At 36.5% G+C, this 27,184-nt stretch overlaps 1 protein-coding gene across 1 annotated transcript in view; it reads right to left on the reverse strand.

Moving 5' to 3' along the window:
• The window catches only part of LOC149213886 (alpha/beta-Hydrolases superfamily protein), a 183,372-nt gene that overhangs the window by 105,446 nt on the left and 50,742 nt on the right, over nucleotides 1-27,184 (reverse strand). The window contains exon 2 of the mRNA XM_089392124.1: nucleotides 18,043-18,281. Within this exon, the coding sequence (XP_089248250.1) occupies nucleotides 18,043-18,281 (239 nt within the window). The remainder of the gene's footprint in view (nucleotides 1-18,042; nucleotides 18,282-27,184) is intronic.

Raw genomic sequence — 27,184 nt, forward strand, 5'->3', positions numbered from 1 at the left:
AAACAAAAGAAAATTGAGTTTGAAGTCCGAGTTGCCGCATTTTTTCCCTACAAACTAGCTCAATCGGTTTAAGACAGGCTCGGCCAAATAAGTCGTTCCATTACCGAACCAGCCGAATCTGTGTTTGATTCAGTAATGGAGCGACTGTTGGATAGGTTTTTCTACCTAGCCGACCAGAGCAGGGGTCTGGCTTGGTCTACCAGGCCAAATCCAATTTGGACCGACCTAGTTTTAAAACATTGTTTGTTATTACATGACTATTCATGAAACCACAAGCCTAGTATTTATACGGGCCCTCGTTTGTCACCAAACATATTACTTTTACCTATGCAATTTATATATTATTATTTATCCTATAATAGATACTTTTATATTTTGCCGGGAAATACATTTTTCCTCTTTCATTAGACGAATGGGTCAGAAAACCAGTGAAAAGAGTCCCCAACTCGTCAACAATATGGAAAGCAACAATGGACTCATTTATGATTGTAGGGTTGGGATTAGCTTGGTACATTGGCAACGGGGAAAAATTTAGAATTGGCCTTGATCCATGGGTAGGAGGGCCAAGAAATTTTGGCCTTCCTCCAAAATTGGTAGTTGTATTGAATGAGCAAGGGATTATTTATTTGAATCACGTTGTGGATAACAGAAGGTCCTCTTTCTTGTCACAAGGATGGATGAGTGCAGAGCAGTGACATCTAAACAATGCATTTACAGATAGTTGGCAAGAGTATATAACAGCTTTAAGAAGATCCCATATCAAAATCATCAATCACGAAGACACCCTCAGATGGGTTCACGCACCCTCCGCATCCAAAATTCGGATATCGCTTTCAAATAGAATCACAACTTCAAATATGTTAATTTTAGTTAACAATGGTATGTTCTATGCTTAGCACAATTACTTCTTCCTTTAGTAGCCCAATGACAATTTCCAATTTAATTTTCCAATAGCAACACACTAACTATAGATCACATTTACAGTAACTGTAGATAGAACATAAAATAAAATGTAGAAGTCAATCCAAGACAAGAGGACACCAAATTTGTCAGATGCCAGGGAAAAACTCCAATGTGGGGAAAACCCTTTGATCAATTCTTCTTATTATTATATCAAATGTTTAGCAAAGAGAGAGAGTACAAAGTGTTGACACCTAATCCTTGTGATTGGGTGAATTTATGTAAATAAATAAATTAGAAATATGAACAGTCATCGGGAGATGAACTAAACAGTCTCTCCCTCATGTATATAACAAACACCTACCTGATGGAATAAATCAGTCGAATCATTTTTGCCTTATGGAGTTACTGCCTGGTCTGACATGGTATCAGAGCCAGCTCCCAAAATAGTTGTAACTCCCTTCTGCCTACTGCTCCCTGTCCTCTGTCCCTGTGGAGTCTGTCTACTGGGCTCTCTGTCCACTGTCTACTGTGCTCTCTGTCCTCTCTGTCTACTGTGCAGTCTACCCACTGTTCTCTAAATTCAGAAGTCGTTGAGTATAGCAGCGTTTGTGATGAACGCTGGGGCGGTGAGCGTGGAACTGTTTGAATAATGCTGCGACTGTTTCTTTTTTCCATGTAAAATACGTCTGAGGGTTTATGGCGACGGGAGTGTGTTTGTATGGCACGAGGTGCCGCTTTATTCATTGCCTGTATCTCAATCAATAAGAACGACCTCCCTCCACGCTGGTAGAACAGCGCTCCAGGCGGCATAGTTTCTGCAATTATACATTGTATATTTTATAGAGCTGTTGCAAACTATCAGAACGAGTTGTTGTATATTTTACATACGTTGTTCGATTATGAGGGTCTGTAACCCTTGCATTTAGAACTCCATTTAACACTGTACCGAGAGCTTTTAAGGACTGATTTTCATGCCTGTTGATAGTATACGCTCTCGCTCCGCCTGTAGTGCCTTTCATTGTCTTGCGCTGCTGCTTTCACCGAAAATCCAGTCACTATTCTTGGTTTTGCCATTTTATAGTGTGTTTGTGCATTGCAGTGGCCGTTTCTTTGATCCAGAGGTGAAGTTAGTTTTTTAATATCTGTGTACAAATGGCGGCAGCGGCGATGGTGGAGTCATCGCGGGAGGAGAATGTCTACATGGCGAAGCTGGCCTAAGCTTTTGACCTGCGGACAGCTGCTGCTACTTGTGGAATCCGTCCACATTCAGAAGTGGGATATACGCTGCTCCCTTCAAGACTCGCCAGAAGCTGAGTTTGAACACTTATTCAATTATCACGTGACGCCTTACCAAGCATCAGGCATCATTGATGACTGAGAGACAGAAAAGGAAAGAAATGTATTTTTCCAAAGAGAAAGTATGCAGTCAAGGTATAAAGCATAGGATTTGAGCATAGAGATTTATATTTCCGTCCAAGTGTTTGGCAAATTCTGATTTGCATCAGATTTCTGATTCGCTTTTGAGCAGTTGATACTATTTCCCTTTGCAACCATATTGTAAAAAAAATAAAAAAAATAATATGGTGATATTCTATATGCATAGAATATGGTTTTGATTTTTGAAGGAAGAATAAGGCTGTATCATTTTTGAAGCACATTTCCCCAGCAGAAATATTTTTTCTATTAGCAGAAATAATTTTTTTACAGAATGCATTCAATCATATCCATGGTGGGAATAGTTCTCACTGGCAAGGAGAACTATCCTGAATGGTCCCGGATGATAAAACACACCCTCATTTTCAATGAGTTGTGGAAAGGAGTGTGTGTCGGAGACGGAGACAATGAACCAGTACAGCCTACCTCAGACAAAGAGCTCGTCATTTGGGAAAACAAGAACAGCAAATCTTATGCATTAATCGCAGCATCTGCAAATGAAGAGGTGAGTCGCCATATTTCGTCATATTCAACTGCCTTTGAAGCCTTACAAAAGCTGAAAGAACTCTATGACTCACATTCTACACTCAAAGTTGTTCAACTCATGATTAAACTCTTCACTCTTGAACTGCAAAATAATGATCCTCTTGCTCTTGCATCTGAAGTAAATTCTATAATGCATGATATCAAATCCACTAAAGTTGAATTGGATATTCCTCTTATTGCTTTTCTCAAGGCACTTTATCCTACTTACTCTAATTATCTTGAGTCATTGCAAGCAAATGGAAATCTCAAAGATATAACCTTTGACTCTCTTGTGAAAAAATTTGTTGAAAGAGAGAAAGCTTTTGGAAAGAAGACAACCCCTGAATCTTCTGAAGAGGCTGTGTGCCTTGCTCATAAAGAAAAGCATCCTGCTCAAGATTCTACAAGAGGAAGAGGTGATCGAAGAGGAAGAGGAAGATATTTCAGAGGCAGGGGGGCAGACATTCTCAAGGAGAAAAAGCAAATTTGCACTGCATTCGCTGCAAGAGAAATGGATCACATGATGCCTCTACATGCAAGCTACCATGGGACAAAATTGAGCAGAAAAGAAACCAATAGAAAGGTAAAACTGATGATACAGACAAAGGTAAAGCACCTGAATCCGCTCACTATGTTGTGGCACAATGTAACATTGGAGTAAATGAAGATTTGTTTAATGCTTCACTTGCTTCATGGAAAAATGATTGGTTGTTTGATTCCGGAGCAACCTACCACATGACTCATAGAAAATATTTTTTTGAAGATTTCACTGACAATGTTGATGGAGCAGTATACTTTGCAGATCAATCAAAAATCAAGCCATCAGGGCTTGGCACAATCAGGTTTAAACTGCCTGGTCTTCCAGACTTTCTTCTGCATCATGTTCTGTATCTCCCACAGCTCAAGAGAAACTTGTTGTCCTTGGTCCACATCCGCCAGCAAGGTCACTCCATTCATATGTTTGATGGCAAGCTTGAGGTAAGAAAAGCATCTGACCACTCACTTGTCATAAGGGGGGATTCCTATACTAGATCAACATGTGGAATCTTCTTCTGAAGAACACTCTCCCCCGCATGAAAATCCAACAACGGATGATACTTTAAGTGATGTGATTGATAAAATTGGGAGACTCAATCTTGATTCTGTCCCAATTCCATCAATGGAGCAGCCTGGACCATCAAAAAAAGGTCCCCCAAAGTGGGTGACAAAGACACTTGAAAGTGTTCATCCTGATGAAGTTGGAAAGACAGGAACCAGAAATTCAAACCAGCAAAATGGAGATGATGTAGATGACTCTAATTCACTTGTTGATATGGATGTTTCTTATGATTGTGAATTGAACTTGTCTACAGATTTTGAACCAACTTCCTTCAAAGAAGTTGCTTCTCATGATGAATGGAAAGAAGCGACGCAAATGATGCCCTCATAAAAAACGGCACTTGGAAGTTGGTTGATCCTCCATTAGGAACCAAACCAATTGGCTGTGTTGACCTCTACCGGTCAACTACCCTTGCAGTACACCCCTTTTTTCTTTGCAAGAAAAGGGCAGCACCTGATCAGCGTGTCCATGCCATCCAGCAGTCATTAGCAGCTTGATCAATCTAATTGTAAACCCAGTCTGCATGTATTAATTGTAAATAATCTTAGCAGATATGAGTCGTGTATGTGAATTGCCTAGGTGGACCTAACTTTCTAGTGGTAATCTACGTCCCGGAAGGTTTTTTGTCTCACCGATCCATGGATCGGCAGAGTTTTCCTTCAAACCTGACCCCAAAGCCGGGATGGATTTTGTCATTGGAATTTTAGGAGAATCCTAGTGTGTTGATCTGCTAGATTATAGTTGTGTCGCAGAACTGGGTGATTTGTGAGGGTCTATGTTAAAGGGGTTTTCTCCCTTAAGATGTAAATTGTAAAAGTCATGATGTAATGTGTCCTGAGGGTCGAAAAATGTTTTAAATCCCCTCATGAGTCCTAAGTCCTAGGTCCTAGGTGATGTTTCCGAAGGCTTAGTTCGATGATCCATTTTAAAATGAATTAAGAAATTAAAAAATGAATAAAAATAATAAAATAATAAAATAAATAAAATTAAAAAATGAAATAAATAAAAAATAATAAAAAAATTAAAAAAATAAAGCAAAAACCCTAACTAATAAAATAATAATATTTTAAGTGAATAAATCGACGGATGAGATCAAGAGATGTCTTGATCCTCATCAACGGTCGAGATCATTTCTACATGGATCACTCGAACTAGCCGTTGGGATCATTTCCTTTAAATAGGGTGCTAGGGGTCATTTTCAGATCATCGGATCTATGAGTCTAAGACTGAAGAAGCTCTCTTGTAAATCTGTTTCTGGTTAATAAAAGAAGACTTTGGGGTCCATATCTTGCTGGTGTTACTCTCTTGAAATGCTGTGAGATTGTTTAATTTTTTGCATATGTTATTTTCAGCGGTTAATAATAGCTTTTTGTAGAGTATTGTGAGCACAGGTATCTTGTTCACTTGCTAGGGTTTGGGTGTTGTTAGGGTTTCTGAAGTAATGGCAGGTATCTCCATTACTTCCTGAGATCTAACAGCATTTTTGCCCTCGTTACTGATGGTTGTTTTGAGTTGTGCAGAAAACATTTTTTGAAGGAATTTTGTGGGCGTTCGGGGAAGTTCTCGGCTGAACCAGCCAACTCCCGCAAGCATTTTTTGCTGAGCCCAGCTGGATTTGATCCTGGGTCTATCATTCGGTTTATTTTTCTGATTTGCATGAGATATTTTCTGAAGTTCTTCACAGTGATAATCTGAAATCTTTATTTCTTTAAAATATTCCTGTGCTCATTGCTGAATCTGGCCGTTAAGGTGCCAAATTTGTCCATTAATTAGCTGTTCTAGGGTTTCAAATTTATTTTTGCAGTTTTCATTAGGGTTTCTTCTAAATATTTGATTAGGGTTTTCAGTTTTGGTTTTATACAGAAAGGCGATATAAACACGTTGCCCTGCAAATGCAAAATTTTGTCTTGAGAAATCATTTTAACGCAGCCACTTTCCTATCATTCATAAAAAAAGAAACGCGCCATCAGCAAACGAGTCCCTCATTAATCATCTCTTCATTGTGCACTTCTGATTTGAGGCCACAAGTCTGGGCAATCATTTTACGCGGCGGTGCATTGGTTGGACAAAACGTTGGATGATCGTTGTGTGAAACTGCCACTGCAAAATTTTCGTGGGCCTGCAATCACCATCCAAATTCCTTTGGCTGAATCGTGCCCAGTCCCCCCTCACACAGACGAACAGTGGCACCAAATTTTATCAGGTAGCAATCACCAATCACGCAATCGATCGCTCAGGTAATCCGAAGTCCGTGAGGCAAAACGAGCTACGGGGCAACCTTGATTACGCATTGAAACATTTCATCACGTCAGGGTTACGCCGGGTTACGTCCTCTGCCGTCGACCTGCGTGAATTCTTCGAACCCACCTCCGTCTGCAAATTTCAAACAATCCGCGCGGGCAAAATGTCTCATGAGTTTGGCTTAAGGTAACTTCTGAATGTGCGTTAAACATTTTCACGCGTGGGCATCAGGTAAGGATTTGGCGTTTTTTCGTTTGTTTTTTTTTTTTTTCATTAACGTAAGTCATTTTAGTTGATTCCATTTGGATATATATATATATATAAAAATTCAAACGAAAAAAAAAAAAAAAAAATTGATGCGTTTTGATGTTAATAGCGTAGGTATATTTTGGTTTTTTATTTAGACTAGTTTTAGGCTTTAGACTTAAATTTTCTTAGTTTTGTTTTATATTTAAAATAGTTTTTGTTAATTTATGTTTTAGTTTTAAGTTTTATTTAGATTTTAATTTATGTTCTGAGTTCAAGATAGGGTTTATTTAGATTTTTGCTTTTAATATAGTTTTATTTTATAGTTAGTTTTTTTTTTTAGATTTAGGCTCAGGAAATTTTTAAATTTAGGAATTCACTTTGATTAAATAGTTTAAAAAAATAAAAATAATAAAATTAAAAATAATAAAATAATAAAAAGCATTTATTTAAATTAATTTAGGTTTAGTTTTATTTTTAATATAGTTTAGTTTTTAGAATATTTTCTATTTTTTTTATTTTTAGATTTTATTAATAAAAATAAAAATAAAAATAAAAATAAAAAATTGAAAATTTTCTTCGTCAGATCCAGTTATTTTCGGAAATTGTCTTATCTTTCATGCTGAGATCTAAATTTTCAAGCCGAGATACGAAATTGATACCTGGTTAATGGTTTATGATTCGTGGTGGTTTAAAGCATTCATTTTTTTGAAAATTCTCAATTGCTGGATATCGTTTTGGTCATTCTAAGAGCATTGTGATTTAGCTGATGATAGATGATTGCTGTTCATGGTCCATATTTTTATTATCATTTAACAAGTAATCATTTTAACCACAATCTCTTAAGGCACTGGTATGCTAAATTAATCAAATCCATCGAGTGTTTTTTTATATCGTATCTCGTGTCTCCCAACCAACTGGTCGACAGTTGGTCTCATCATCTCACAGGGACTACCCCCCTTAGCCGCGGGAGACAGGCTTAAACGGAGGGATCGGGGATCAAAGTGACAACCCCCGGTCTGAGCGTTGTCGTGTCAATCTGCGCGACAACATTTTTTGGCGCCGTTGCCGGGGATACTTTTTCTCGGTGTTTCAAACGACAAATCATTTTTCTCATTTCTTATCTCTTCATCTGGCCCGGCAACGCCAACATTTTTTGGCGTCGTTGCCGGGGATAGAGTTTTTTTGTTCCTGGAGGTTTCATCGACATTCACCTTCTCATCTTTCTCATCTCTCATTTTGAGCTGGCAAATTCAACCTTTTGGGTTATCATTTGGATCTTTTATTGCTTTATTTTTCGCCATATCAATAGCATCTCTTCGGTTTGTTTCTTGTTTGGGTGGCGACTCCACTTTCTCATTTTTCCCAGACAATAAGCTTTCCTCATATCTGCTTGTGGTTACTTTTTGGATCCTAGAATCAGATTCATTGTTCAAGTGGCGACTCCACTTCTTTCATCTCTTAATTTTCTTGAGGGGAAATCTCTTTCTATCATCCATTTGATCCCTTATTGTTCATCATGGATTATTCCTTTAAACCATGTCATTTTACTGATAATCTCCATGATCTTTCGAAAGAGGCCATTTCTAAATTATTTAAGTTCTCGGGTGGTGATTCGGTCGTTGTTGGAAAGCATTTAAACATGTTTACTTGTGTAATGATCTTATATTGTAGATTTCCTCAATATAATCATGAAGATTTCAAGATGCATCTATTTGTCCATTCTTTAGAGGGTGATGCCTTGAATTGGTTTAATAATTTTCCTAATGATTTTTTCACTTCTTTACAAGACATTCTCAATGCTTTTAAAGATAGATATGATAGTCCAAACAGCTTGCCTTCTACCTCTAAAATTGTGCAAAAGAAAGAAAGTAATCTTATAAAAAATCCAGCTGTTGAAGAAAGTTTTCAAGATCAGAATGTGTCATCCACCGGAAATATCGCAGACCAAGTTCATGATAGTGAAAAATCAGGGACAAATAATAGTGAAAGGGAAGAACAAAAGCAAATTATACAAGATCTAATGATGCTGGTAAGAAATATGGAAAGCAATCAAACTAGTCTTATCAATGATGTTAAAACTTTATGCACCCACCTGGAAAAACGTAATAGGGAGTTGGAGGTCACACAAAATCAGCATGCTAAGGAAATTGAGGCCATGAAAATTAAATATGAAACAGAAATTGGAAACATGCATAGCAAGATGTCAGTCTTAGAGGAAAATATGGTGACCATGAAAGCTGATCATGATAGGGAAATTGACTCTATGCAAAACAAGTTACTAACTATGGAAGAGGAAATGACTATCATGACGTTCAATCATAATAATCAGTTGGCTGACATGCAAGCGAATCATAAAGAAGAAATAAATTTCATGCAGCATTACTTGATGTACATAAAGGAAAAGAACAATGAAATGATAAAAGACATGGAAGAACATCATGCCAGACAAATCGGTGATATAAAGGTTGAACACTCTAGACAGATGGATGCCATTAAAATACAGGTTCAAAGGTTTCAGCAATTGGAAGATGAAAGAAACCAGGTAACATCAACAGATCAGGAGTCTTCTCATTTGCTGCAACAAGCTCCATCTTATTATGAGGAGGTTATTGATTCGATTGAAAGATGGTTAATTGAAGGTGATCCGGATAGACTTAAGAATGATAAAGATCAGATGCGGGCTAAAGAAAGACATATCACGCATACTTCATCTGATAGTTTTGAAACAGAAAGTTCCAGGTTATCAGTAATTCAACCTGCCAGAAAGAAAAAACGTAAGAGAAAGAAAATAAGAAGAAGATTTGATGCATCAGACGGCCGTGAGCAGCTTGATTTTCGGATAGGAAAGAGTCCTACCATATGCAAAGTTGGACATGGCACATCCGACAAGCAGCCGACAGATTTGCCTGAAAGCAGGCAAATGCTCAGTATGCACTATATTGAACACATCTGATGCCGTAGGGCATCCTTTGTATCGTATTTCTAACCCTACTCCTTGTTTTTTCCGCATTTTTGTTTCTGCTTTAGATAGTTAATAAATGAAGAGCTTTTATCTTTATTGTGCTTAATGTATATGATGATTTTGGATGGACGCTACTTATTTTTGTGTTGTATGGATGCAGATTCTGGATTCTCACATTCCTGCAAGAACAAACGTGTCCCCAAATAGAGCCAGATGTTGACCTCTACCCGTCAACTACCCATGCAGTACACCCGCTTTTTCTTTGCAAGAAAAGGGCAGCACCTGATCAGCGTGTCCGTGCCATCCAGCAGTCATCAGCAGCTTGATCAATCTAATTGTAAACCCAGTCTGCATGTATTAATTGTAAGAAATCTTAGCAGATATGAGTCGTGTATGTGAATTGCCTAGGTGGACCTAACTTTCTAGTGGTAATCTACGTCCCGGAAGGTTTTTTGTCTCACCGATCCATGGATCGGCAGAGTTTTCCTTCAAACCTGACCCCAAAGCCGGGATGGATTTTGTCATTGGAATTTTAGGAGAATCCTAGTGTGTTGATCTGCTAAATTATAGTTGTGTCGCAGAACTGGGTGATTTGTGAGGGTCTATGTTAAAGGGGTTTTCTCCCTTAAGATGTAAATTGTAAAAGTCATGATGTAATGTGTCCTGAGGGTCGAAAAATGTTTTAAATCCCCTCATGAGTCCTAAGTCCTAGGTCCTAGGTGATGTTTCCGAAGGCTTAGTTCGATGATCCATTTTAAAATGAATTAAGAAATTAAAAAATGAATAAAAAATAATAAAATAATAAAATAAATAAAAATTAAAAAATGAAATAAATAAAAAATAATAAAAAAATTAAAAAAATAAAGCAAAAACCCTAACTAATAAAATAATAATATTTTAAGTGAATAAATCGACGGATGAGATCAAGAGATGTCTTGATCCTCATCAACGGTCGAGATCATTTCTACATGGATCACTCGAACTAGCCGTTGGGATCATTTCCTTTAAATAGGGTGCTAGGGGTCATTTTCAGATCATCGGATCTGTGAGTCTAAGACTGAAGAAGCTCTCTTGTAAATCTGTTTCTGGTTAATAAAAGAAGACTTTGGGGTCCATATCTTGCTGGTGTTACTCTCTTGAAATGCTGTGAGATTGTTTAATTTTCTGCATATGTTATTTTCAGCCGTTAATAATAGCTTTTTGTAGAGTATTGTGAGCACAGGTATCTTGTTCACTTGCTAGGGTTTGAGTGTTGTTAGGGTTTCTGAAGTAATGGCAGGTATCTCCATTACTTCATGAGATCTAACAGCATTTTTGCCCTCGTTACTGATGGTTGTTTTGAGTTGTGCAGAAAACATTTTTTGAAGGAATTTTGTGGGCGTTCGGGGAAGTTCTCGGCTGAACCAGCCAACTCCCGCAAGCATTTTTTGCTGAGCCCAGCTGGATTTGATCCTGGGTCTATCATTCGGTTTATTTTTCTAATTTGCATGAGAGATTTTCTGAAGTTCTTCACAGTGATAATCTGAAATCTTTATTTCTTTAAAATATTCCTGTGCTCATTGCTGAATCTGGCTGTTAAGGTGCCAAATTTGTACATTAATTAGTTGTTCTAGGGTTTCAAATTTATTTTTGCAGTTTTCATTAGGGTTTCTTCTAAATATTTGATTAGGGTTTTCAGTTTTGGTTTTATACAGAAAGGCGATATAAACACGCTGCCCTGCAAATGCAAAATTCTGTCTTGAGAAATCATTTTAACGCAGCCACTTTCCTATCATTCAAGAAAAAAGAAACGCGCCATCAACAAACGAGTCACTCATTAATCATCTCTTCATTGTGCACTTCTAATATGAGGCCGCAAGTCTGGGCAATCATTTTACGCGACGGTGCATTGGTTGGACAAAACGTTGGATGATCGTTGTGTGAAACTGCCACTGCAAAATTTTTGTGGGCCTGCAATCACCATCCAAATTCCTTTGGCTGAATCGTGCCCAGTCCCCCCTCACACAGATGAACAGTGGCACCAAATTTTATCAGGTAGCAATCACCAATCACGCAATCGATCGCTCAGGTAATCCGAAGTCCGTGAGGCAAAACGAGCTACGAGGCAACCTTGATTACGCATTGAAACATTTCATCACGTCAGGGTTACGCCGGGTTACGTCCTCTGTCGTCGACCTGCGTGAATCCTTCGAACACACCTCCGTCTGCAAATTTCAAACAATCCGCGCGGGCAAAATGTCTCATGAGTTTGGCTTAAGGTAACTTCTGAATGTGCGTTAAACATTTTCACGCATGGGCATCAGGTAAGGATTTGTCGTTTTTCGTTTGTTTGTTTTTTTTTTTTTTTTTTCATTAACGTAAGTCATTTTAGTTGATTCCATTTGGATATATATATATAAAAATTCAAACGAAAAAAATAAAATTTTGATGCGTTTTGATGTTAATAGCGTAGGTATATTTTGGTTTTTTATTTAGACTAATTCAGACTAGTTTTAGGCTTTAGACTTAAATTTTCTTAGTTTTGTTTTATATTTAAAATAGTTTTTGTTAATTTATGTTTTAGTTTTAAGTTTTATTTAGATTTTAATTTATGTTCTGAGTTCAAGATAGGGTTTATTTAGATTTTTGCTTTTAATATAGTTTTATTTTATAGTTAGTTTTTTTTTTTAGATTTAGGCTCAGGAAATTTTTAAATTTAGGAATTAACTTTGATTAAATAGTTTAAAAAAATAAAAAAATAAAAAAAATAATAAAATAATAAAAAGCATTTATTTAAATTAATTTAGGTTTAGTTTTATTTTTAATATAGTTTAGTTTTTAGAATATTTTCTAGTTTTTTTATTTTTAGATTTTATTAATAAAAAAAAAAAAAATTGAAAATTTTCTTCGTCAGATCCAGTTATTTTCGGAAATTGTCTTATCTTTCATGCTGAGATCTAAATTTTCAAGCCGAGATACGAAATTGATACTTGGTTAATGGTTTATGATTCGTGGTGGTTTAAAGCATTCATTTTTTGAAAATTCTCAATTGCTGGATATCGTTTTGGTCATTCTAAGAGCATTGTGATTTAGCTGATGATAGATGATTGTTGTTCATGGTCCATATTTTTATTATCATTTAACAAGTAATCATTTTAACCACAATCTCTTAAGGCATTGGTCTGCTAAATTAATCAAATCCATCGAGTGTTTTTTTATATCGTATCTCGTGTCTCCCAACCAACTGGTCGACAGTTGGTCTCATCATCTCACAGGGACTACCCCCCTTAGCCGCGGGAGACAGGCTTAAACGGAGGGATTGGGGATCAGAGTAACAGCCCCCGGTCTGAGCGTTGTCGTGTCAATCTGCGCGACAACAGGCTGCAAGTGGGTATACAAGAACAAGTATAAAGCTTATGGCTCACTTGACAAGTACAAAGCTAGGCTTGTGGCAAAAGGTTTTGCACAAAAAGAAGGGGTCGATTATGAGGAGACTTTTGCCCCCACAGCAAGCTACCATCCGGACACTCTTTGCATTAGCAGCTCAGAACAGTTGGAAAATCCACCAAATGGACGTAAAAACTGCTTTCTTAAATGGAAATTTAAAAGAGAATGTTTTTATGTCCCAGCCTGAAGGATTTGCTGTGAAAGGACATGAACATAAAGTATGCAAACTTGTGAAGTCCTTGTATGGCCTCAAACAAGCACCGCGAGCCTCTGGTATGAAAAACTAACTAAGCATCTTCTGAAACTCAATTTCAAACATTTTGATCTTGATGATGCAAATTTATTTGTCAAGAAAGTTGGCAAAACAGTTGTATATCTTGTGGTATATGTAGATGATCTTTTGATGACAGGGAACAATGAAAGCTACATTGCATCCATAAAGAAGGAATTGGGGAAAAGTTTTGAAATCACTGATCTGGGCTATGTTCATTACTATCTTGGCATTGAAGTAACCCAACATCCGAAGTCCATATTTCTTTCTCAAAAGAAATACATTGGAGATCTGTTGAACAGGTTTGGCATGATAAAGTGCAATCCTCTTACTACTCCAATGGAACAAAACTTAAAGCTCACATCTACTGAAGGAAAAGAATTTGAGGATGCAACAAAGTATAGAAAGCTTGTAGGAAGTCTCAACTACCTAACTACTACCAGACCAGACATTTCGTTTGTTGTTGGAATCCTCTCTAGGTTTATGCAAAAGCCTTGTGAGGGACATTGGTCTGCTACAAAAAGAGTTCTAAGGTACTTGAAGGGAACTCAAGACTTTGGAATCAAATATACACAGGTGGACGACTTCAGCTTGATTGGATACTCTGATTCAGAATTCGATAGAGACAAAGAAACGGGGGTATCAACTTCAGGATATGCTATGGGTCTTGGATCAGGAGCTATCTACTGGAGATCACGCAAACAATCAGTTCCAACAGATTCCACAACAGAAACAGAATACATGGCAGCAGCTGAAGCAACAAAAGAAATTGTGTGGCTCAGGAAAATTCTTGAAGATTTGCAGTGAAAAAAAGTACAATCAACTCCACTCATGATTGACAATACCTCTACAATAAAGTTGGCCAAGAACCCAAAATTCCATGATCGAACGAAGCACATTAATACTAAATATCATCTAATTCGACATCATGTTGAGGCCAAAACAATCCATCTCCGTCATTGTTCCACAAATGAGCAAATTGCAGACATCTTCACCAAAGCGCTTGGAAGAGAAAAGCTTGAACGATTCAGAATGATGATTGGACTCAACAACATCCCTTCAGATTAAGGGGGGGAATGTTGACACCTAATCCTTGTGATTGGGTGAATTTATGTAAATAAATAAATTAGAAATATGAACAGTCATCGGGAGATGAACTGAATAGTCTCTCCCTCATGTATATAACAAACACCTACCTGATGGAATAAATCAGTGGAATCATTTTTGCCTTATGGAGTTACTGCCTGGTCTGACACAAAGAGTCAAAGTTGACTTTCCAAATACAAGTCAAAACAGCACTGTCAAATCTACAGCGAAATTCAGCCAAAACCAGAAAGTCAACAGTGGTCAAATCAACAGCAAAATGTCTCCTTTGAAGCTCAGTCAAACCCAATCAAACTCGGCCTGAACAGGAGGTCAAAATCAGCCCAAAACAGTCACAAAGTTAGCGATCAAACTTGGTCAAACTCTACCCTGAAGTCTGCGGTCAACCTGCAATTTTCTGCTGCAGTCAAAGTGCCCAGAATACCTTGGTTTCTGTGCCAATCTGTACAGCTTGCCAAAAACGAAATTTTCCCACAAAAATTGTAGTCAAATGATGAGTCAAAGTGTCTAGTCAACGTTGGTCAAACCCCTGCAACAGTCTTGAAATTCGGCCTTGCAATTTGCCCAGAAAATTCGTCCTCCTGCCACACGTGTGAGAGAGAGAAGATCTACCCAATAGTTGTACGAACCAATGAGAGGAGAGAGAAGAAATGTGTGAATGAAGATGATGCCAAATGAGGTGAGAGGTCACTTATATCTATACAAGTCGTTAAGGGTGAAGTGTCATGTCCATTGGGCTTCATGAGCTTGCATGATGATGTGGCTAACCTGAACAATTTGCACATGTGTGGACAAAAATTCAAAAACACACTTCTGCTTGTCGAAATTAAATGATCTTTAGATTAATTTTCGTCCTCTCGAAAAGAGGAATTCAATGCAATCACCACCTCCATCTCCATCAAATGAGTTGTCTAAAGTGGAATTTGGCCCTAATTGTCAATTTTGACAAAACAAACCGGCCTGGTGATGAAATAGTCTTTGGAAGTTGGCATGTCCAGCCAAAGCTAGACTTTTCTGTTGATTTTTGTAGCATCAGATGTGTTCTAGCCACGAAATTTTGTGGAGAGGCTAGAATACATGTATTCTCCAAAACCCAAAAATCGTTTCTGGAAATTCCACCTAGAGACAACTTAATTAAAATAATTAACTTTTTTTAATGATTCCTAAGTCTAAACTTAGGAAATCTGATTAATTAAAGGGTATTCATTAAGTCATAGTGAGAATCTTCTAGAAGAAGACATGGATTGATATCTAGTTAATATTAGCTATCGATTATGTTTTAATCTTGGCTATTGGTGCTCCAATAGAATATTATAAGAAGAAGTCGATGGGTAGATGGAGAATACACCAGAGTAGATACTCAATTGCTCAAGCAGGTCAATTTTCTCAATGTCTGAAGTTCGGCAAGAGAAAATCCAATCAGAGAGTGTGTTGCAGGTGGGAGAGAGAGGGCATTAGCATAGTATGAGAGTACAGGACAAATCTGGAGGGGGAAACAAAGAAGAGGGACGCAAATCAACAGCGCAGAAGGGTTGACGCAGGGCCTACGCAGTCACTACACAGAGGGCAGAAAGGCCAGCGAAAGGGGCAGGAGGTACTCTTCGGGGTTAGAGAAACGCTGTGGAGTGTGAGAAATTCATCAGTAAATTTCTCTCAGTGACTCTTTCACTATTTTGTCTTGTACATAAATTATTGCTGAAGATCAATAAAAGAAACCCTCATTTGCTGCATTAGTTTTCCCACATTGGGTTTTTCCGGGGACAATTGTCCAAAAATAGTTGTCATTGTGGTTATATATGTGCTAGTATTTTCCTTGTATTTACTTTCCGCAGAATTTTATTTGTCAAGGTTGCAATGTATGTATTTTGATATTTGCCGTAGAAAACTGCAAATAATTTGTTAAAGTAATTTAACAAATAGAAGAAATATTATTAGTTACAGCAGTAGGATTCGAGATCACGGAATTTTCACATTTGCTTGTGGTGTGTTATCACAAACAAAATTCCGACATGGGATAACTTACAAAAAAGAGGGAATGAAGGTCCCGAATGGTGCAGTTTGTGCAGCAAAAACACAGAGAAATCGGTCTGTCACATATTTCTCAGCTGCCCATTCCCTCTCAGTACTCTGGAACTCATCAAGCAGGGCCTGGGATGCAACCTGGATTGGCGAGAGCATAACTTTGAGGAAGCATGGAAATCATGGTGGGAAGCGGCTCAAGACAAGAGGCACAGTAACATTCCTCCCTGATTCTACTGGGGAATTTGGACAGCTCGAAACAAAGAAATTTTCAAAAATTACTCCTCAACCCCTGCAATCATTGCCTCCAAGATTGAAGCTATCTACTCACTCATGCCTTCCAAGGATTCTACTCCAACCCCTAGAGTGATAGCAGCAGAGGAAATAAATCAACAAATCCCGTGGGCCTATTTTGAACGTGCGTTAGAAGAGCACTGAGTCTGTGGTGGAGGCCTAATTCTTCATCTCAACAGACAACATTCCTTAAAATCAAAAATTGGGCTGGGAAGAGGGACTAATAACTATTCACAACTCCTTTCCTTAAAACTCCTCCTTTGTTGGGCAATGGAACTGGGGTGCCATTCCATACAAATTTTTGGGGATTCCATAAATGTGATAAATTGGTTCAATGCTGTTCAGAGGTGTCACAGTCTTTTTCTGCTGCGTATTTTAGAAGAAGTTAACCATTTAAAAGCATCATTTGATTTTGTTTCTTGCCATCATATATGTATGGAGCGAAACTCAGACGCAGATATCCTCTTTAAAGAAGGTGCTAGACAGGATCCAGGCTCTTGGCAGCTCAGCGACAGCATAGATGGGACAGTAATGGATTATCAACATCAGCCTTTTTATGATATATAACCGCAGGCTCATATTTGTTTATCTCTGCCCCAATTTGTTTTATCAGAACTTTGGGACAGTTATCAGACTTATTTTTTGTCAATATTATATTTACAGAGTAGTTTGTAATCTACTTGAGACTTTATAGAGATGTATGTGTCGACAGACTACTAGAACAGATACTTTTTTGATCTGAGGGCTGTATGTGCAAAAGCCCGCTTGTAATGTTTTCTGTTTTTTGCTTACATGCTGGACGGTTGATGAATGCTTTAGGCATGTACACATGGAACTTTTTATATCTTAATAAAAGGTTACAATTTTTCGGCGGAAATAAAGAAAGAAAGAAAATAAATACTTTTATATGCCAAATCTTCTGGATCATTTAACCCGTGAGCCAGGTTTGGCTATCAGTATCACACTATGTTACCTTGAAAAACAAGTTCTTCATTATATACTCTTGAGGATTAATCAAGTACTCTTTAATGAGTTGGCAATCAGATCAATATGTTATCAATTTGGGCATTCACATTCACTCCCTTTGCAATGACTACTTTGTTCTAAGTTTATACTGTATTTTACATCATGTATTTGCATACTGTCAGATCAGTATAGAGATTGCAATAACAATAGGCAATGACACTATTGAATTCCTAACATCTGTAAAGCTTCACTAGAAATAAAAATAAGCCCACAAGTACAAAGCTCCAATTTGAGGGCCGTGCAAAGGAACTACAATTGGGTTGGAACTGGAACTCAGAAACTTTCTGGAAGTATGCTCATCTCCGCTATACTGTTCTACCTGATGCCTGCTAACTTGCAATATCCACTCTTCTAGCATTGGACAAATGATCCTCAATGTTTAAAACCTAGTCCAGAATTTTCAATTTATAATGGCATGTCGTACTTTACAAATTGCACATATTTTCTATCAATATAAATAAAATCCTCTCAGACCAGTTTCAAACATACCTGTTTTGGCAACAAAAAAGACTCTCCATAGTCTCCACGGGAACAACTCTCTGCAAAGTCAAGTGCAACCTTTCCACCCATGGAGTGTCCAATCACAACATATGGTGAATCCCACTTTTCTGCTTTCACTAAATTGGCTACATCCTTGGCAGCAGAGGAAATATCATGAGGAGGATCAAAACCTTCGAGGCCTGCAGATTGTCCATGGTTCCTTAGATCCACCAGAACCATATGCCATCCTGTGTGCAAACAAACCAAAACAGCATCAGTTCACCCCCCCTCCTTTGACAATCTCCCAGATATATCGTTTTAGGCATGCCCACCACAGATGCTGATCTTATGTCATGCAAGCCCAGAAATGACACTGAAGCATAAAATTGCAAAAAGACAATTGAGATGAAGTTTAAACTAGCCAATCATACCATGCCTGACTAAAACAATACAAGGTGTCTAATCTGAGAAGCATTACAAAGGAAAGGACTGCATCTGGACCATGGAAACATCAAAATGGGGAAATAGCATACAGGCTGAGTCCTCAATTAAAGTTTTATCAGCAAAAAGAACATATGAAATAAATGATCCCTCTCAGAATGTTGAGGGTTGATATACATAGCAACTTTTGTTAATTGTCCGTGTAATCATTTTCTAAGGCTGCTAGTGGTTGCATAAAGTCTCCTAAGTTTTGGAGGATTGTTGTATGCCCAATGTAGTAATTATAATTTCCATGATATCTAAAATAGCTAAGGTCAAAAATGTGTTGGAGGCGCCACCAATCATGAACTTGGAAACCTCCCAGGCATCCACCTAAGTAATAGCCTTAGCTTCAGATGACCTGTTCAATTCCTTTGTGAATTCCGCAATGGAGGTATTTATAAAAGACAATCTGGAAAGTAAAACAATAACATCAAAGATCTGAATTATCGATGCAAGTTCTCTTAGCTATCTATGCGAGTGTGAAAGTGTCAATGCAAGTGTTGGTATGGGAAAGACAGCTTTTAAATCTAGGTTAATCAGGGTACAGGGTTGCATCTCTAACACACGCACATATAATATGCAAACAACATATTGAGAAAAGATGAAATGTAAATTCATTAATAAATAATTGATTTGAAGAACCCAATCTCAGAAAAGTTAAGGACTTGGAATTAATAACATTAACTCTCTCTCTCTCTGTAAAGTGAGAGACAAAACACTTGAGAAAGAATTTTGATTTGTCACTTTCAAGTACCTTCCCCCCCTTCCCGCAAAACATTTCTTCTCCTTTAAGACATCAACAGTCTCCAACTAGTGCCCTGGATCTTCCTTGTTGGTGAGTTCTACAATTATTTTCAGATGCAAGAATACCACTACTTGTATGGTGTTTGGTTTGTTGCTCCTCATACACGAGCATCAATTATACTTTCATGGGTGACTTAGGGAATTTTCTTGGCTTGACAATTGTTGAGCACGGTGGTTGATTTCTTGATGATTTCAGCTTCTAGGTATTGAAATTTCTAAGTCTATCCGTTAGAAATTTAATCTGTATTCTTCTGGTATATTTCTTCTACTTGTTAATTCTGAACAAGTGATTTAAAACATATAAATAACGAAATAAACACAATACAGTCTCAACATCTACAAATCAACAGCTGAAAGAAAACAAACACACAAGTGACACCATTATTTTTGGACAAACGTCCTCGGAAAAACAAAATGCGGGAAAATTGGTGCAGCTATTCTGAGGGTTTATTATTATGCAGTATTTCCTTGAGTACAACTGGGTGCCAAATTAGCTCACCCGACAGAGAAAAACAACCGGCAGTAATACCTCTCTATTTGGAAACAGGGATTCAGAAAACCTATCCCACAAAACCCTCTCCAGCACCACTGAAGCACTATATAGACCACTGTATAAACTCTATTGTATAGATGATGCTAGAGCTATGCCATCTCATTAAAAGTCCCCCTCACCCCCAAGTCTTATGCTTGATAATGCATATCTAAAGAAAGGACAAAGAAATCAAAGAAATAATGAAAATATAAAGAAATGGGGTAGTAAAATAAAGTGTCAAGGTGGTATATCTAAGACATAGAAGTTTTACATCATCATGCATGACTTTGGGGGACAATAAAAATAATTTTCCCTTCCGCTTCCATAAGCTATCCATTGTATTTACCTATTTCTAACTTAGCGATCTAGGAAATACCTCATCTTAGGATTTGTTAAATGTAATAAGGGTAAAGGTTGTGCTCTCATGGTAAAACCTATGCAAATATTAAAATTAGCTTATGTTATGATGTTGCTAGAGGAAATCACTCATTTGCACTACCTAATGACTTGTAAAAGGGTTAGACCACTATAAGTCGGTGCCTTGTATTGAAATCCGTGTACATGCATTGTGATTGGAATATACGCCTTCGGATCTGTGTACCATACCTCAAGATTCATGACATTGCATGGGGATCCATGTACTTATATATAATCATATCCATGACACCACAATGGGATCCATGCCATTTATCTTTGGATCCATGACACCACATTAGAATACATGACACTACATTAAGATCAATGACACTGCATTGAGATCCATGACAATGCATTAGACAATGACAAGGACTCCACATCATCATCATGTTCCACATGGCACATTCATGGAGGGCGCACTTCTCTTCTTGGAGTCACATGTGTGGGTGGTTAGATGTGGTTATTGGGTGATTTTAGCACATCCTTTTAAGGTGGCCAACCTCAAAAGTAGTTATCTTTTAACAAAGTGCCCAGAATTCTACTAGATCAATGTCATTAGATCCATAATGGCCATAAGATCTCCAAAATGGGGTTATAATAAAATTTTAAAAATAGAGCAAAAATTGACCTAGTTATGATGTTATTGAAATCAGCCACCGAAAAATTACAGCACATTTTGACCACACGATGTGCACACATGTGGGTCGTTAGAGCATCCTGTCAAGCACACCTCTTCTCTTTGACTAGTCCACTCACATGTTTGATTTGGTTGAGTTGTTTACTTCATGATATATTATTTTATTGGTGTTGACCACTACGTGTCAACTACCCATAGCAGTACACCCGCTTTTTTCGCAAAAGGGATAGAGGTTAATCGACATGATCATGTTATGTTGTAAACCCAGTCTGCATGTGTAAATTGTAAATAATCTTAGCAGATCTGAGTCATGTATGTAAATTGCCTAGGTGGACCTAATTTTCTAGTGATAATCTACGTTCTGGAAGGTTTTTTGTCTCACCGATCCATGATCGGCAAAGTTTTCCTTCAGCCTAACCCCAAAACCGGAATGAATTTTGTCATTAGAATCTTAGGGGAATCCTAGTGTGTTGATCTGCTAGATTATATTTGTGCTGCAGAACTGGGTGGTCTATGAGGGTCTATGTCAAATGGGTTTTCCCCCTTGAAATGTAAAAGTGCAAAAGTCATAATGTAAAGTGTCTTGAGGGTTAGAAAATGTTTTAATCCCCTCATAAGTCCTAAGTCCTAGGTCCTAGGTAATTTTTCCAAAGGCTAAGTTCAAGGATCCAAAAATAAAAATTAAATAATAGATAAAAATAATAATAAAATTTTAAAATTTTAAAAATAACTAAAAAAATTAAAAATTAAAAATTAAAAATAAATTAAATTTTTTCGATTTTTTTTTTTTTTAAATCATAAAAAGTAAAAAAAAAAAACTTTTAGGATTTAGTTTAGCGTATATTCCTTTTTTTGTAAAGTATGTTAATATATAAAAATAAATAAAAATTCAATTTGTTATGTAGTTTTAGAATTAAAATTAAGCTTTATTTTTGGTTTATCTTTTAGTTTAGTTTAGTTTAATCTTTATTTTTAATTTAGTTAGTTTTGTTTAAAAATTTTTAAATCATAAAAATAAAAAATAAAAAAATCATAAAAAGTTTTAATTTTTAGATTTTAATGGGTTGATATTTTGTTTTTAGGATTTAATTTTAATAATTTTGAGTTTAGTTTAGTTTAATTTCGTTTTATTTATATAAAAATATAAAAATTGAAAAAATATTTTGAAAAAGCTCAACAAAAAATTGAAAAATTCATATTTGGTGTCTCTATGTTCCATTTCTCTATAGTTAAACGCACTTAATGTTTATTTTGAAGTTAGCTATGTGAAAATGGTAACTAGTCAACATTTAAATTTTATGATCATTTAAAGCATTTAATTTTTCTTGAAGTTTAATTGCTGGATCATCGTTAAAACATTGTGAATTTACTGGATATCTTGCATTGCTTGGGTTATTTGATAAATGATTGTTAATGGTGGAATTACAAAGTTCATATTTTTGCAGTATTTAAACAATTATTTAATCATTAACTCCATAAAGCACTGGTCCATTAATTTCTAAAATCAATCAAGTGCTAAATTGCCCTTGTTCTGTCTCCCAACCCAACTGGTCCACAGTTGGTCTTCATTCATCCCATAGGGTTTACCCCCCTTAGCCTTGGGAGACGGCTTAAACGGAGGGATCGAGGATCAGGGTGATAGCCCCCAGTCTGAGCGTTGTCGTGACAATCTGTGCGACAACATTTTTTGGCGACGTTGCCGGGGACATTTTATTCTCGGCATTTCAACAACAATCATCCTTCTCATTTCTTATCTTTTCATCTGACCCGGCAACGCCAACATTTTCTGGCGTCATTGCCGGGGATAGAGTTTTTCTGTCCCTTGCGTTTCAACGACATTCATATTCTCATTTCTCATCATTCTTTCATCTTTCTCATCTCTCATTTGAGCTGGCAGATTCAACATTTTTTGGCATCATTTGGATCTTTTCATCGCCTTATCTTTCGTCATATCAGCAAGTGCTCTTCAGTTTGTTTCTTGTTTGGGTGGCGATTCCATTTCTTTTCTTTATTTTTCCCAGACAAGAAGCCTCTCTCATATTAGCTTGTTTGTTGCTTTTTGGATCCTAGAATTAGATTCATTGTTCAAGTGGCGACTCCACTTCTTTCATCTATTGATTTTCTTGAGCAGAGATCTCGTTCTATCATCCATTTGGTCCCTCGTTATTCATCATGGATTATTCGTTTAAACCATGTCATTTTACTGATAATCTCCATGATTTTCCGGAAGAGGCCATTTCTAAATTATTTTTGTTCTCAGGTGGTGATTCAGTCGTTGTTAGAAAGCATTTAAACAAGTTTACTTGTGTAATGATCATATATTGTAGACTTCCTCAATATAATCATGAAGATGTCAAAATGCGTCTATTTGTCCGTTCTTTAAAGGGTGATGCTTTGAACTGGTTTAATAATTGTCCTGAAGATTCTTTCACTTCTTTACAAGACATTGTCGATGCTTTTAAAGATAGATATGGTGATCCAGATAGCTCGCCTTGTGCCCCTAAAATTGTGCAACAGAATGAAAGTAATCTTGTAAAAGGTCCAGTTGTCGATGAAAGATTTCAAGACAATTCTTCATATCAAAATGTGCCATGCACATGTACCATTGTAGATCAAATCCATGATAGTGGAAAAGCAGGGACAAATTGTAAAAACAGTGTTGACAATGAAAAGGAAGATCAGAAGCAAATTATACAAGAACTAATGCGGCTGGTAAAAAATATGGAGATCAATCAAACTAATTACGCCAATGATGTGAGAACTTTATGCACCCACCTGGAAAAACATAATAGGGAGATGGAGATCATGCAAAATCAACATGCTAAGGAAATTGAGGCCATGAAGATTAATCATGACACAGAAATTAGTTTTATGCAAAGCAAGTTATCAGGCTTAGAGGAAAGTATGACGATCATGAAAGCTAATCATGATAGGGAAATTAATTCTATGCAAAATAAGTTACTGACCATGGAAGAAGACCATGCCAGGGAAATCAGTGCTATAAAGGTTGAACACTCTAGTCAGATAGATGCCATTAAAATACAGGTTCAAAAATTTCAACAGTGGTCAGAAGATGAAAGAAACCAGGGAACGTCAATAGATCAGGAACCTCCTTATCTGTTACAGCAGGCTCCATCATATTATGAGGTCCTTTGTTCCACTGAAAAGTGGATAATTGATGGTGACCTGGATAAAAGAGAAATTAATAATAAGGTTGATGCTCACACGGTTAATCCATCGGTCATAGAAGATCAAGTTATAACTCATGGCACCTGTGAGATTGATTCATCATCCTTGGCAAGGCAGATGCAGAATGAAGAAAGACGTGTCACGGATATCTTACATACTTCATCTGAGAGCTTTGAAGTAGAAAGTTCCACGTCATCAGTGATACAGCCTGCCACAAAGAAAAAGCGCAAAAGAAAGAGAACGAGAAGAAGATTTGATGCATTATACGGCTGCAAACAGCTTGACTTTCGGATAGGAAAAAGTCCTACCATATGCAGAATTGGACATGGCACATCCAATAAGCAGCCGACAGATTTGCCTGAAAACAGGCAAATGCTCAGTATACACTATATTGAACACATCTGATGCCATGGGGCATCCTTTGTATTGTATTTCTAACCCTACTCCTTGTTTTTTCAGCATTTTCATTTCTGTTTTAGGATTAGATTTACTTTCCTTGTTACTAGATAGTTAATAAATGAAGAGCTTATATCTTTCATGTGCTTAATGTTATATGATGATTTTTGGATGGATGCTACTTATGTTTTGTTGTGTGTTGCGTCGATGCAGATTCTGGATTCTCACATTCCTACAATGCAGCAACATATCCCCAAGTGGAGCCAGATGTTGACCACTACGTGTCAACTACCCATAGCAGTACACCCCCTTTTTCCGCAAAAGGGATAGCGCTTAATCGACATGATCATGTTATGTTATAAACCAGTCTGTATGTGTAAATTGTAAATAATCTTAGCAGATCTGAGTCATGTATGTAAATTGCCTAGGTGGACCTAATTTTCTAGTGATAATCTACGTTCTGGAAGGTTTTTTGTCTCACCGATCCATAATCGGCAGAGTTTTCTTTCAGCCTAACCCCAAAGCCGGAATGAATTTTGTCATTAGAATCTTAGGGGAATCCTAGTGTGTTGATCTGCTAGATTATATTTGTGTCGCAAAACTGGGTGGTCTATGAGGGTCTATGTCAAATGGGTTTTCCCCCTTGAAATGTAAAAGTGTAAAAGTCATGATGTAAAGTGTCTTGAGGGTTAGAAAATTTTTTAATCCCCTCATAAGTCCTAAGTCCTAGGTCCTAGGTAATTTTTCCAAAGGCTAAGTTCGAGGATCCAAAAATAAAAATTAAAAAATAGATAAAAATAACAATAAAATTTTAAAAATAACTAAAAAAAATTTAAAAAATTTAAAATAAATTAAAATTTTTCGATTTGTTTTTTTTCTTTTTTAAATCATAAAAAAAGTAAAAAAAAAAAATTCTTTTAGGATTTAAAAGCGTATGTTCCTTTTTCTGTGAAGTATGTTAATATATAAAAATAAATAAAAATTCAATTTGTTATGTAGTTTTAGAATTAGAATTAAGCTTTATTTTTGGTTTATCTTTTAGTTTAGTTTAGTTTAATCTTTATTTTTAATTTAGTTAGTTTTGTTTAAAAATTTTAAAATCATAAAAATATATATATATATATATAAAATAAATAAATAAATCATAAAAAGTTTTAATTTTTAGATTTTAATGGGTTGATATTTTGTTTTTAGGATTTAATTTTAATCATTTTGAGTTTAGTTTAGTTTAATTTTGTTTTATTTATATAAAAATATAAAAATAAAAATAAAAAATATTTTGAAAAAGCTTAACAAAAAATTGAAAATTTCATATTTGGTGTCTCTATGTTCCATTTCTCTATAGTTAAATGCACTTAATGTTTATTTTGAAGTTAGCTATGTGAAAGTGGTAACTAGTCAGCATTTAAATTTTATGATCATTTAAAGCATTTAATTTTTCTTGAAGTTTAATTGTTGGATCATCGTTAAAACATTGTGAATTTACTGGATATCTTGCATTGCTTGGGTTATTTGATAAATGATTGTTAATGATGGAATTACAAAGTTCATATTTTTGCAGTATTTAAACAATTATTTAATCATTAACTCCATAAGGCACTAGTCCATTAATTTCTAAAATCAATCAAGTGCTAAATTGCCTTGTTCTGTCTCCCAACCCAACTGGTCCACAGTTGGTCTTCATTCATCCCATAGGGTCTACCCCCCTTAGCCTCGGGAGACGGCTTAAACAGATGGATCGAGGATCAAAGCGACAGCCCCTAGTCTGAGCGTTGTCGTGACAATCTGTGTGACAACAATTGGCACAAATGGTTTTACTTGAGCACATTGTATCGGCAAACAGTTTGCTACTCTTGCTTTTGTGAAGTACCTAGGGCTCCTCTCTCACTTGTATTTGTCGAAAATCAATTCGAAGGACCTACTTCCCTTGCCAAAGCTTTTGTGTGAGTCTTATCTTAATTTTAAGTATATCTTCTATTGTTACAAAAGAAGATATTTTGAAATTGTAGGTTTCCAAAAAGAAAGGAGCTACTACAACTTATAGCAAACACTTTTGAGGTAATGGATGTCCCCTATCTCTTGTCTTTTGTGAATCTCTAAACTTGAATTATTGGTTATGGCATAGATATCATAGGATTCTATGCTCTCACTTTGTGCTTAATTAGATTGCATCTTGTAGTCCTTAGGCTAAGTCTTAATAAATTAGTCTTCTCTAGAATTTTGTAGTGCATCAAGTATCTGTTGAAGAAAATGTAACTAGGCTAGGTCTTCATAAATGTAATTTTGATATTTGTATTTATTCAAGAAAAGAGAAATTATTTTTATATTATTTGTCAATGAGTTTCTTGCTCATTGAAAATAGGTCAAGCACATTTTAAAGTGCTTCTAGAGAGTCAAAGTCAAAATGTAATTATGATGAGACCCTTTGAGGGCATGTTACATCATGTATGTCAATGTACAAGGTCATGGGAACACCTCCAAGTCAAGTCAAATCCTCTCCTAGCTTCAACGAAGTCTCCAAGCAGCCAAATAATGAATAAAAGATGAATTATGATGAAACAGTCAAGTCAGCCTAATGAACAGTCAAGTCGGCCTGAAAAGGAGGGACAGACCTCTATTTATAGAGGTTGTCCACTCCTCATTTGATCATCAATCATATCTCTCTTTCAGCGCAGAAAAGGAGCCAAAAACTA

This window comes from Pinus tabuliformis, chromosome 1_1 (assembly GCF_031772625.1).
Source record: "Pinus tabuliformis cultivar Carrire ecotype Pingquan chromosome 1_1, CPIR1, whole genome shotgun sequence".
In the NCBI taxonomy this organism is placed as follows: domain Eukaryota; kingdom Viridiplantae; phylum Streptophyta; class Pinopsida; order Pinales; family Pinaceae; genus Pinus; species Pinus tabuliformis.